Source organism: Equus asinus, chromosome 2 (genome assembly GCF_041296235.1).
Source record: "Equus asinus isolate D_3611 breed Donkey chromosome 2, EquAss-T2T_v2, whole genome shotgun sequence".
NCBI classification, from domain to species: domain Eukaryota; kingdom Metazoa; phylum Chordata; class Mammalia; order Perissodactyla; family Equidae; genus Equus; species Equus asinus.
Window position 1 is genome coordinate 145280335 of NC_091791.1, and position 13506 is coordinate 145293840.

A 13506-nucleotide genomic window follows, 5' to 3' on the forward strand; every position below is an offset into this window, starting at 1 on the left:
GGTACTAGTTTCTTAGACTAAAACTAATGATACCACTTTGCTGAGAGCCAGTCATATAGTCTGAACCTAAGAAATATTTTTGTTGTTGCTGATAATATCTATTCAAAAGTTTTATTAGTTAAGGAGATTTTTCCTTGTGTTTACAGGTGGAATACCAGTGTGAAGGCTTTCTGGAAAAGAATAAAGACACTGTTTTTGAAGAACAAATTAAAGTTCTTAAATCAAGCAAGGTAATCATGATAGGCTTTCTCCAGTCAGGATATATTCAATAAAATGTTAATTATTTAAGCATTAGCTTTTTAACAATAATAATGATTTTTCTCACAAAATCAGCCTTACTGTTTTTAATTTATTAACTACTTAACACTTATTGTGTGTCAGGTCCTTTTTAAATGCCTTAGAAATGTTAACTCACCTGATCCTTATACTAAGGTGATGTTATCATTACTCCTATTTACAGATGAGGGAACTGAGGCACAGAGACTTCATAGCTAGTGTGTTTTCAAGCCAAATTAAAACCCAGGCTGTCTGGCTCAGTCTGCTCTTAACCACTATGTAGTGTTGTCTTTCAGTTTTAGGTGAAATAATTGCCTTCACAGCAGTTCTAGACTCTCATGTGCCTGAGACTATGAGAGAAAATGGGGTTTTTGCTGTGTCATTTTGAAGGGATGTGCTAGAGATGCTGCCTTATGCACTCCATCCAGATGGAGATTGATCTCTAGGTCACTGAGTGCAGTTTCACATGTGGCCCAAAGCACTTTGAAATTATTTTTCTTAGTCACAGATACTAGAAACACTGCTTTCTAGAGGGAAAAGAATATTCCAGATTGCAGAGGGCTATAATGGCTATACTAAATTGATTTTTAGGTTGATCCCAACCTCCACTCTTTGACTCTCATCATGAAAAGATGGGGATGGGAACACGGCTCACTTTGACCCTATAGGGAGCAAACCAGGAAATCAGTTACTTATTTTAGCAAAGTGAATATTCAAATATTCAGTAAAAAACTAAAAATTTTCATGTGAATTCTTCTAGATTACTGACTGACACTTTTTGTTTTTCTGGTTTATTCTAAAACAATCCTTTTAACTTCAATGGAATATTATATGAACCATTTAACTCTTGTTTTTGGAGTAAAAACTTTTACTTTCAATTATTTTGATAATAGAAAGATCATGTAAAAACCAAATTACAGTTTTAACCCTCATAAAACAATGATTCCCCGTATCTGTAGGAAAAGTCAATTTTTTGCTTATCTTCATAGCCACTGGGCATTAATACCAATCCCTGAGGATTATGCGTTTAAGGATTATAAATCATTTTGACTTATGAATAATGATGAAAACCATGAAATTCTAGTATGACTACTCTGCCTAAGTAATTTAGCTTAAATAGAACATTCACAGGTTCCCATTCCAGGTACCCATAATCAGTTGTGTCTTTATTCTGACTTAAGTTTTCTGATTGGCTAGTGGATCCTTAGTTATCAGAAGGCAGCTATGTGTTCTGAGGAATCATTTGGAGAGCCTGCCAGTCTTTGTAAGTTGTTGCAGTTGGTGTGGGGACAGTGTGTGAGTTGCATAGCTTAAAGGCCTCCCCTGCTCCCAGTCAGCAGAGACCCAACCTGAGGGTGTGAACTTTGGATTTTAATTCCTCTGCACCTAATAGGAAGCAAGTGTAACATAGTGTTGATTTGTTCTCTTGGAAGTACTAATTTTAGAAGATTAATAATTGTGTAATTGTGTTATGTGTTTTGAATAGAATTATTTTTGTGGTAATACAACGTGGGGTTGTGTTTGTGTGTATATGTGTTCTGTCTGGTTTTTTTTTTTTTTAATTTTGCAGTCTCGAGTCAAATTTACAACCTGAGAAGGAATTAAGGTATTATAAACTCAACATAAGTTTTCTTAATTTATATTTTTCCACTACGAAGGAATCTTCTGTTGCTACATCTGATGTCGGGAAGCACATAAATAAATTGCAACTCAACTAGATATTACTAAATTGCAACTCTACCAAACACCATTAAAAAGGGTTATAACCCCTACTTTCCATGTTGCTAATTGATGAGGGAAAGCACAGTTCATCTACTGAGTTTATGCCTCAGATCTCTCATCTATAAAATAGAATCATGGTAGTATCTACTTTGAAGGGTTGTTATGAGGATTAAATAGGTTGTATTAAGCCCTTAGAACAGTACTCGTGCATAAAAAGCTCTTAGTGAATAATGTTGTTGTTACCGAGATGATTTCCCACATCTACATGAAGTTATTTCTTGGATTCTTCTGTTTTCTTTAACGCTGTTTCCTAGACATATAAGTTCAGTGTTAAGCACTTCAAAACCCTGTCTTAAGAATAGACAAGATCAAAGAAACAAGATGGAATGTCCAGGCATATCTACCTACTTATATATCTGTCTGTTTATACGTCTCTTTCTCTTTAAATAAAGTAGGCATTCTCAGTCAGTGGGGAATGGATAAATTCTTCAATAAATGGCCTAAGAAAATTTGGAATTTAGCAAGGTGAACAAGATAAATGAGATAGGCAGAGGTCCCTGCTCTTGTGGGGAGTTAGGCAATTACCACTTAATCAAATATTTAGATATCATGTCATAAAGTGGTAAGTGCTATAAAGAAACTAAAACAGGGTACCAAGGTAGAGAGTGACTAAGCTTGGGCAGGGGTGAGGTCTACATTAGCTGGGGTGGTCAGGGAAGGCTCTCTGAGGAAGTGACATTTAGGCTATACCCTGAATAATGGGACACAGCCATGTTAAGGCAGATGGAAGAGCAAGTGAGGAGCACTGAGACTATATAAGCTGCTCCTGGTTGAGGTCCAAAAAGAAGACCAATGTGACTGGAGCATGGTGGGTGAATAGGTTGTGTTGGATGAGTAGACAGGGGCCACTTTCTGGAATGAAGTGTGATAGAGACTGTGGATTTTACTCCTGTTGCCGTGGAAACTCTGGAAGGTTTTCATATGGGGAATGATATGCTGCTGTGTGGACATATACTTGGGGTGGGTGGAGATGGGGCAGTAGTGATCTAGGGGAGAGGGATGGTAGACTGAGATACTGAGATTATACCAGTGGAGATAGTGTATAATTTGTGGGTAGAGTTGACAGGTCTTGGTGGATTGGGTATGGAGAGTGAGGGAATGGGAGAAACTGAGGATGACTTTTGTGCTTTCGGCCTGAGACACTGGATGGATGATGGTACCATTTACTGAGGTAAAGACTTATGAAAGATCAGGCTTTTGGAGAAAGATGAAGAGTTCTGTCTTGGACGTGTTTTGCCTAAGATGGCAGTTAGATAGTTAAGTGGACATATCGTATATGAAGTTGGAAATGAAAGTCAGCAGGTCAGGGGAAATGTCAGAGTAGGGATATAAATTTGGTAGTCTTTAGAACTAGATGGTAGTGAAAGCAATGGGACTGGATGAGATTGCTTAGGGAGAGGAAATAGATAAAAAATAGTAGAGAGTAAGGCCAGGGTCTTGAGGCATTCTGACTTTTCGATGCTGGCCTGAGGAAGAATCAGGAAAGAAGTCTGAGAAAAATGGCCCATGAGACAGCAGGAATACTGCCTAAAGAAGAAATTGCAGAGCAGTTTCTAACACAGCAATGTAAAATGTACTCTTTTTTTTTTTTAAGAAAACTCAATGTAGTGAATTTTTAATTTATAATTTCTGTAAAGAGAAAGCTACACACACATGCATATGCATATCTATGTGTATGTGTTCTGAACTTTGAACACTAAGCAGTTTTCTGGTAGATACTGTAGATAGTAATTTAAATTGTAGCACCTAGTGGTGAATATGATATTGCAGCCCAACTCTGTTACCTATTTCACACAGAAGAGAGAAAAACAAAGTTTAGGTAGGCAGCGCTAATGTAAAGCTAGCAATTTATTTGAGAATGGTAGAATAGCATAGACAAAATTCTTCAGTACTTGGCCTGTCAATGAATAGCCTGGCGTCTTAACCCCATGCTGAGTTTTCAAATCAACTCTATTTGGAACTCTTATTTTTCCCCTTTGAAACACAGCTTTAACATTGTAATTCAAGATAATGATAAAATGCTTTTTTCCTCTTTATAGCCAGCCAAGCTAAAATATATTATTTATACAGTAAAGCAAGGGATACATTCATTTATGTAGCAAGCAACCATTTTTGGTGTGTTATGTATATAACAGTTTGTTATTATACATCGTGAATTATCTTCTAAATTATCTTTATGATTGTTACACACACTAAGAGCAAGTGAAATTGTCGGATTTTATTTTTTAATGAAAGAATTCTAAGAAAATTATTTCTTGTCATATTCTGAGATTATTAGACAAATAATTGATAGTTGAATTATAATTTGACTCATAAGAAGGATTCATTTTATTTATATGGAATGTGGCACTGTTGGAAAGATTGTACACATATTGAAGTGTTCCTGTGGATTAGTTTGAAGTCTCTTTTGTTGTGTAAAATTTCTCCCAACCATGTTGACTAATACCATCCACCCTCTTATTAAATAGTACCAGATCTTTTAATAGTCTTTCATATTACTAACTTGGCAGAACACAAAATTGATTATAGGAATTATGCAATCTAGTTATAAATCCCTTGAAAACAAATATAAAAGATTATAGGATAAAGGTAGGGTTTTTACACGTTTCCCTATAATCCAAATTGTTTTCTAAAAATTATTATTACTTCACAATTATTTTTTAATCTTATAATATTGTGGAACTAGCTCACAACACCCTGCCTGCTGAGGTTTTCGGTGATAGCTTTTAGCCGGCGCTCCCCATTTAAGTTAGTGGGTAGACAAATGAAGCATGATGATAAAACGTTTTGTGGAACTGAGGTAATAAGATAGGACTTCCAATTAGTATTTTGCTCATATAATAATTATAGTTCAAAACCAGTAATGTGTTTAGAGTGGCCATTTCCTGTGGATTAGGAGTTAAAGTCTTAGGGGAGTAGTTTTGATTTTGTTTCCCCCAAACATAGTTGTAGAATTATTGCACTTTTCCACCTATATTTTTGTAGCATTTATGTCACTTTCCTCTCATATTTTTGGCTTCCAACACAGATATTGATTACTTCTGGCATGTGACTCTGAAGGGAAGGGAATCACTATGGACTGCAAATCTTCATAATGTTTCTGCGAAGGTTTACATTTGAGTTTGGGTGTAGAGTGTCATTTCCTTTTACTGTTTCTGACTCAGTTTAAGATGCTACCAGAATTGTTTCAAGATGATGAGAAGGCCATCAGTCCAACCTCAGCCACCTCTTCAGGGCGCACGCCCCTCACCCGCACTCCTGTAAAGCCCACCAAAGGCAGACCAGGCCAGATGGCCAAAGAGCACAAGAAGACAGTGGGGCACCAGGTGAGTTCAGGAGCTGCTGCTGGGCGCTGCTTCCCCTCAGGCCTGGCCGAAGCCTCAGGTCTTCCTTGTCAGCCTCCCAGATGGGGGGAGGCTAGAGCTTTTGCTGTGAGAACAGGTGACACCGTACACTCTTACTCTTCTCTCCGTGAATCTGCTTAAGCCTTGCCCCAAATAGTTTTCTCTACATCTTAATTCTTCTAGTGTGTATCCTCCCTCACAGACCACTGCCACCTTTGTTTTGTGGTCTGATTGTTCCATCTCTGGATTTGTGCAGAGCGGCAGCTTCTTCAGTGCAGGAAGGGTGCCCTCTCCTTTCTTTGATGGCTTGGGCTCTGTGGGAAGTTGGAAACACTACACACGTGCTTAGCCCCCGCACCAGTGTTGGAGCTTTGGACAGAAGGCTGAGTGCAAGTCAGCTTGTCTTCCTGTGTGTGGGACCCTGTGCCAGGTGCAGATAGGAAGCAGGGCCTGACACAGGTCCAAGGCCTCCAGTCCCGATTCCATGTCCTTAATGGAAACCCCACCCTGGCTGTACTCTTTCCTCCCACTCATTTCCTAGACCCTTAAGTCATCTGCTACTTTTTTCAGTGTTTTAGAGCAAAATTCCCACTGTACATGATTAAATGGCCTTAGTATCCTTAAAATGAGGTTATATTTTTAGTGAAAATTCTGAGCTCACAACAGAAAGCTGCAGAAACCTGTATTAAAAGGAGTGTGGGAAGAGTGAATTCTAATGCAAATGGTGGACTTTGGGTGATAATGTTGTGTCAAAGTAGGTTCATCAGTGGTTACAAAGGTACTGCTCTGGTGGGGGATGTTGATAATGGGGGAGGCTGTGCCTGAGTGGGGGCAGGGGTGTGGGGGAAGTCCCTGTACCTTCTGTTCACTTTTGCTGTAAACCTAAAATTGCTCTGAAGAATAAACTCTATAAAAAAAGGGGGCAGGGGTGGGGAAAAGTGGTGGGAGGAGAGCAAATGTATATTTAGCAGAGGAAGCATGTAAATGGTACAGTTGAAGCCAATTTTAACCTAAAGCCCTAGCATTCTTGTTTAGTAGCAGCTCCCCTTCTGAGGGTGGGTCAGGTTCATAGGTGGCAAAGTCATCTCCACTAGTGTCATTGGAAGAAAATTTTAAATTGTTTTACATCATCTTTGACTTTGACAAAACGTTGCTGCCCTTTTCTGCTCTTTTTCATGCAGTTCCGAAACTCCCTTCACCTGCTTATGGAGACCCTGAACGCCACTACCCCTCACTACGTCCGCTGCATTAAGCCTAATGACTTCAAGTTCCCATTCACGTGAGTGTTTCTCAACTACTGATTAAAAGGGTCCAGCTCTCATAAGGACTACCAAACCAAGAGAAGGCTAAAATACTGGGGTGAATCTTCATGTCTTGTAGAGGGAAACTACTAGTTAACAGAATTTTTTTGATTTTTGTTCCCTCTTGACAATGTGAGAACAAAGTAGCAATTGGCCTTCCAAAGATTTTAAAAGTTGAGGTCAACCAGGTGTTCCTAGTTCTGTTTTCTGTTTTGAATTTACTTCAGTTCAAGATCTTTCTGGGCTTTTGTTGGTTTGGGTGCTAGTGACACCCAGAGCTGAGTGGGATGAGGCTGCTTTGGCGAAGACTCGCAGTATCCCTGCTACCTTCCACCTGTTGAAACATCAGAGAATGTCTCCTGTTACCAACATCTTGTCCTGCTTCAAATACCATGCCTGAGGGGAGAATGAATCTTTTTGGAGTTTTTTTTCAAAATGGAAATATCTCTCTAATTTTAAAAGTAATACATGCACATTGTAAAAACAACTTTTAGAAAATAAAGAATAGTATGAATATAAATAAAAAAGCATCCATCATACCCAGAGAGATAACTGGTATTAACTGGCATAGATCCTTCTTGACCAACCAACATCCCTTCCTTCCTTGCTCCGTGTGTGAGAAAGAGAGAGACTTTAGCAAGTGGGAGGGGCTCATGCTGTGATTGCAGTTTTGTATGTGCTTTTGACTTAATAAATTATGGATGCTTTCTATGTTAGTAAATAAAAATCCACATCATCATTTTGATGGCTACGTAGTATCCCATCGTATAGATATCCCATCATTTATTTAAATTTTTCCCTGTTGATATGCATGTAGGTTATTCCACCAATGCTGTGATAAACATCTTTTGCCAAACATTTTTGTATATTTGCATGATTATCTCCTTAGGATAATGTGTTTTTCAAAGTGGAATTTGGGGGTCAAAGACTAGGCACATTTCCCTAAGGTTGTAAGAACTCCCACTCCACAGTATATGAGAGCTCGTTTCCCTCCAGCCCTGCCACTCCTACCCTCCCAAGATTCTGCCTCAGACTGCAGGGCAGTTCTGAAAGACTGTTAGATCCTCCGCGTTGCCAAGAAGCCCTTTCTGGAGGAAGTGGGAGGCAGGAAGAAGCTGCCAAGCTTTGGGCCACTCTCCTGGACAGCCCTAGGAGCCATTGCCTGCCAACCCCATCTCCCACCACCAACGGAACACCTGAGAAGATAGCGCAGCAGAAAACTTGGATAGGCTAGTCAGGGCTTAACTGGAGGGTGAGAGGAATGATCATCCGGCAAGGGGCAGGCCTTGCTGCTCTCTCCTTTAGTGTCACTTTAACATTAAGATGCCATTTGTCTAGAGTGAAATAAACATAAAGGATATAAAATGTAACAGAAAATGAAACTATTTTTCATTGATGTGGACACTATAAATGCTTAGTACGTACACACTGAGTTGAATAGCTTTTAGAACACTAATTATTTTTTTTCTAATAACCGAATGGGGCATATTTAATTTGTCCTTCTTGTTAAAGAAGCCTGCAGGGCTGGCCAGTCTATTCCAGGGGAGCTATGTATGGTGAGCTAAAGAATTATCAGAACAGTTAGGCCAAGCCATGTAGTGACTATGGGCAAAGTGCAGGGGAGTTTTTTTGTTTAAATACTCTTAATGATATTTCTTATGAGTTTGTAGTATGACCCACAGATAATGTTTGTGGCTGTTTACTTTTACTGCTGATTGTCCCTCCTGACTCCCACATGAAGTTTTCCATTTTGATCACTGCTCATACTTTCGAATGCTTTCTTTTCTAATTTATTCATTTGCTTCTTTGCAAAAGAATTTAATCTTTGGACTGAGCAGAGTAATTTGTGGCTACAGCTAGGCTTCTTTGTGTATTAATGATTTTTACTTTTATGTGTAGGTTTGATGAGAAGAGGGCAGTGCAGCAGCTGAGAGCGTGTGGTGTCCTGGAAACCATCCGAATCAGCGCAGCGGGATTCCCCTCTCGGTGAGCCTGGCAGTTTTCAAATATAAGGATCCTGATGGGAGAGGTTCCTACTTCTTTCCGTAAGCTGACGTGAGGTTCTCTTGGTAGGTGGACTTACCAAGAGTTTTTCAGCCGCTACCGTGTCCTAATGAAGCAAAAAGATGTGCTGAGTGACAGGAAGCAAACGTGCAAGAATGTATTGGAGAAACTGATCCTGGTAAGGAAGATGTTCACTTACCTTTATCTGAACAGATATTGGCCAAAGCCCTTGTGATTGTAACCTTTGAAAGCCCTGGGCACATCCAAATACCACTAATCCAGATTATTTGGGGGTGTGTGGTGGAGGGGCACACTGTCTTGGAGATCGAACCTCACTGTATTTAGGATGCCGGGACTAGTGAGGATGATGGTCCACTCTGGCGAGGCCTGGACCCAGACTTGAGACACATTCTTCCTAGAGTAAAAATTCACCTAGTACTTAGAGAAGACACAGGGCCAGATGCTGTGTGATTCAGAAAAAATAAGTCTTCTAACATAGTCTCTCTTGGAATTTAATGCATTTTAAAGATAAATATAATATACTTTAGTGTCTACCAATGCTGAGTGAATGAGACAAGAAATCTGAGAAAGGCAAAGCCACATCCAATATGGGAAGGAGGAATGATTTCACAGAAGACGTGTGTTTTGAGTCAGGCCCTGAAGAATGGGTTAGATTGTATAAAAATGGAAGAATATTCTAACAGGGAGCAAGGTGTGAAGAAGTGGGAAAGCATAGAGTTTGCTCAGAAAACAGTAAAGTAGTTTTTGCAGTGCAAGATTGCTGTGTGGGACGGTGGAGAAACGGTTAGGAAGTATAGGTTGGTGTTTGGGGAGTCTTGCTTTCCAAGCCAAGGAGTGCTCAAACTTTAGAATCCGTCAGTCACCTGGAGGGCCTGCTAAAACAGATTGCTGGGCCCCACCCAATTCAGTAGGTGGGGGTGGGGCTAGGAGTTTGCATTTCTAACAAGTTCCCAGGTGGTGCTGATGCTGATCTGAGGACTACACTTTGAGAACGCCTGATCCAGGTCACGGAGAATTTGATTCCTGAAAGGTTTTTTACAAAATATTTTCACTTGTTTGACACTAGTCTGGATGGATTACCTCACTTTGAGGTAATTAGTCATAATTACTAGCTATTAACTAAATGTAGAATCTCTTCTTTGGTAATAAATGTTTTTCCTTTGAAAGCACTAAGGCCACTTAGTAATGTGTAAAATAATCTGGTGCTTTTTGAGTTTGGCCCAATTCCTTTCTAACCTGGGTTCCGATGGGAAGGTGGAGCAGAAAGTAGGGACTGTCCTCCGCCTGGCCTCCTCACCCAGACCACCCCAGGCCTGGTCCAGGGCTTTGCCGGCCAGATGTACGGGCTACAAGATAGACGAGTGCAGGGTTGGTGTGGGGTGGAGTCGGGGAAGCAGAGAGGGGTCAGGGAGAGGGAACCACTTTCTAGCTCTTTCTGTTTCTCCAGCTAGGCTTCCTATGTAAACTTGATTGATTTAAATTGAAATGATTTTATATATTTTAGACATATATGGACATTCCTGATTTTCCCATTTCATGTACAAGATAGGAGATATCTGCTTACAGTGAAAAGTGATTTTCTCTGTTTTCGCTTAGAATTTCAGATCACAGTAGTGATTATTATAAATAAATTCCACTCTTCTTTTGGTATGAGAATGGTTATTAACTTGCATGCTTTTAGATAAGGTGGATCACAGTGTAATAGAGCAAAAATAGCATGCATATCTGTGTTTACTGCTCAACTCTATTTATGATCAAAAGTCAATGAGCAATATAAATGATTATATTTTTATAAAAGGAGTTTTGAAATTTTAGAAGCATTTTAAGTGCATTTATAGGAGTTTGTTTATTTTCAGATACTGTTGATAAAGCCAAGAGATAACTGCTGAGAAACTTAACTCTTAATATGAATATGCAAGGTTTTTTCTTTTTTAATTTTTATTTTATGTGCATTACTCCCTGCCTTATTCTTCACACTGGTGTTTTTGTCCCTTCAGCTTTCTCATGGAATATACAGCCTGATGTAACCCTTACAGCCTGGGTCAGTCAGAGGGAGTGTCACCATCTCCATTTCCTTGAGATATTTAAAATACAAACGAGCAAATAATAGCTGCTTATAACCCACAACCAAGTTTTTGGCCTCAGATAATAATTCCAGGTAGAATAATTCTGGAAAATAACTCTTAAACTGCAGTTTTCCTTAAAATCCCTTCTATTTGCTTAACTTGCATAGGATCAAAAATCTGGCTCCATTAGTTAATTGTGATGTAGCCCAAGTTTTAGCTAATAGATTCATCCCTTTACTGATTCTGCTTTTAGACATATTTTTTCTCTTTTAAAATTTCATTCATAGAGTCATCATTTCTATTTCTGAGCATACAATTTCTTCCAAAAATAGGACAAGGACAAATACCAGTTTGGTAAGACAAAGATCTTTTTCCGTGCCGGTCAAGTGGCCTATCTAGAAAAGCTGAGGGCGGACAAGCTGAGAGCCGCCTGCATCCGGATCCAGAAGACGATCCGAGGGTGGCTGCTGCGGAAGAAGTACCTTCGCATGCGGAAGGCGGCCATCACCGTGCAGAGATACGTGCGCGGCTACCAGGCCCGATGGTAGGTCTCCTGGGGACCAGTCCGCTCTGGCTCGGGCTCCTAAGATTAGAGAGCTCCTTTGATTCATGGTACAACGAAGGACAGTTTTGAGTGGTCACCCTACCTGAGAAGGTAACGCCTCACCTCCTCTTAGTTTCAAGGAAAAACAAATTAACTCATAAGATAGTTAAATAGAATGAAATTGCTCTTACCCTTATGAATGAATGATTCATATGCATCCTCAAAAAAAATGACAAATTACTGCCTACTCATAGCCACAGTATTTTTTGTTTTTTATACTTCTATATGGGCTTGAAGAAATCATCTATAAATTTTAAAAAATTATGACTATGAGCTAGTTAATAATGACTCCATTGAGGGGTTTTCAGGAATAATTAATTGAGAAAGTCCAGAAGAGATTACACTTCAGTGTGATTACCTAGTAGGATAATTTTAATTGAGAAATATCTGTAGAAATGAATTAATGATAAAAAACTTATACACACACAGATAGTTTAAGAAGAAATATCTGTACATTAGTGAGAGATAGATCTAAGAAAGCTGGTGATAACTAAGTATGGCATTACTGTGTATAGCTGGTCTGCTGTGAGGGGACATACCCTGGGACAGTGAGGACCACCCTAGAAAGCATGAACCTTTATGAGCTTCACTTTCTTCATTGTAAAATCAGGAAATATGGGACATCCCACTTTTCAGGGTTAGGGAAGGCTCAAAAAGATGATGAATGCAAAGCTATTTGGGGGAATCTAAATTGCTATACAAATATAGGAAATATAAATGTTGATTTAATATGTACATTATTAGAATAATACAATGGAGGTACCACTTATTATGCTGAAGATATTGGTGCTTTAAGTCTATACAAAATCTATTCCTGGGTTTTTCTGATTACTGATAATGCACCACTCTTTTCTTTGGCCAGCTATGCTAAGTTCCTGCGCAGAACCAAGGCAGCAACCATCATTCAGAAGTACTGGCGCATGTACATAGTTCGCAAGAGGTACAAGATTAAACGAACTGCTACTATCGTTCTTCAGTCTTATTTGCGAGGCTACTTAGCCAGAAATAGGTATCGCAAGGTGAGGCTTTATTTTTAATTTTGTTTATTCATTCTATTAACATGAATCAAATTCCACGTCTGTGCACAGTACCACAGGGGCTCATATGGATGTAGGAGCCATATGGAGACAACCACCAATTGAAATATATTTTAAAATATTAAATAAGTGCATATATTTATTAACAAGACAATGGAAAAAGAAAATTTACCTCCTTTTTTTCCCCTTGTCTATGTAATTTGAAAAAAAGTGAATATGTTAGTTTCCCGTGGCTGCTGTAATAAATTACTACCAATTGGGTGGCTTAAAATAACAGAAGCTTATTCTCTCACAGTTCTGGAGACCAAAAGTCCAAAGTCACTGAGCCAAAATCAAGGTGTCAGCAGGCTGCACGTGCTCCAGAAGCTCTAGGGGAGAGTCCATTCCTTGCCTCTTCCAGCTTTTGGTGGCTGCTAGTGTTCCTTGTTTTTGGCCACATCACTTCAATCTCTGCCTCTGTCTCCACATCATCTTCTCTGTGTGTCTAGTTTAGCTTCTTTTGTCTGTCTCTTATGAGAATACTTGCCCATCCAGATAATCCAGGATAATCTCCCCATCTCAGAATCCTTAACTTAATCACATCTGCAAAGACCTTTTCCCCAACAGGATAGCATTTACAGATTCCAGGGATTAGGGTCTGATGTCTTTGGGGCCCTTTATTCAGCCGATTATGATGAGCTGTGAAGAGGTAGAATACATGACTCATGGGTAGAAGATTGTTCCAAGAATGAAACAACCTTGGAAGAATTCACCATGGTGAGAAGGAAATAAGTTACACCATTAATGTAATTAAAGTTGTATTGACTGGAATATAATGCTTCAGAAATTTTTGACAAATAATCTTTATATCTAGCAATAATCAACATGGCTATAGATAATGGGTCACCAGAATAATCTTAATCTCACTCCTGACAGTATGTGATCTAGTTGCTGAACGGTTTTTCTCTCTTTCAGTTTGGCAAAGTTTTGAGTCTGTCTTTTAGGATGTATTCCTAATAAGCCAGAAATACAGTCTGGATCTTAGAGCTCCATGGGCATCACTGTTAGCAGGAGCATCAAGAGAGTGATTTG

At 39.3% G+C, this 13506-nt stretch overlaps 1 protein-coding gene across 4 annotated transcripts in view; it reads left to right on the plus strand.

Annotated features, from left to right (window-relative positions):
- MYO5A (myosin VA) overlaps positions 1 to 13506 on the plus strand; it is a 187291-nt gene that overhangs the window by 111910 nt on the left and 61875 nt on the right. For all 4 annotated transcript variants that reach the window (XM_014850530.3, XM_044764877.2, XM_014850533.3 and 1 more), the window contains exons 14-20: positions 147 to 230; positions 5223 to 5384; positions 6584 to 6681; positions 8603 to 8689; positions 8777 to 8885; positions 11127 to 11338; positions 12261 to 12417. In XM_014850530.3, the coding sequence (XP_014706016.3) occupies positions 147 to 230; positions 5223 to 5384; positions 6584 to 6681; positions 8603 to 8689; positions 8777 to 8885; positions 11127 to 11338; positions 12261 to 12417 (909 nt within the window). The remainder of the gene's footprint in view (positions 1 to 146; positions 231 to 5222; positions 5385 to 6583; positions 6682 to 8602; positions 8690 to 8776; positions 8886 to 11126; positions 11339 to 12260; positions 12418 to 13506) is intronic.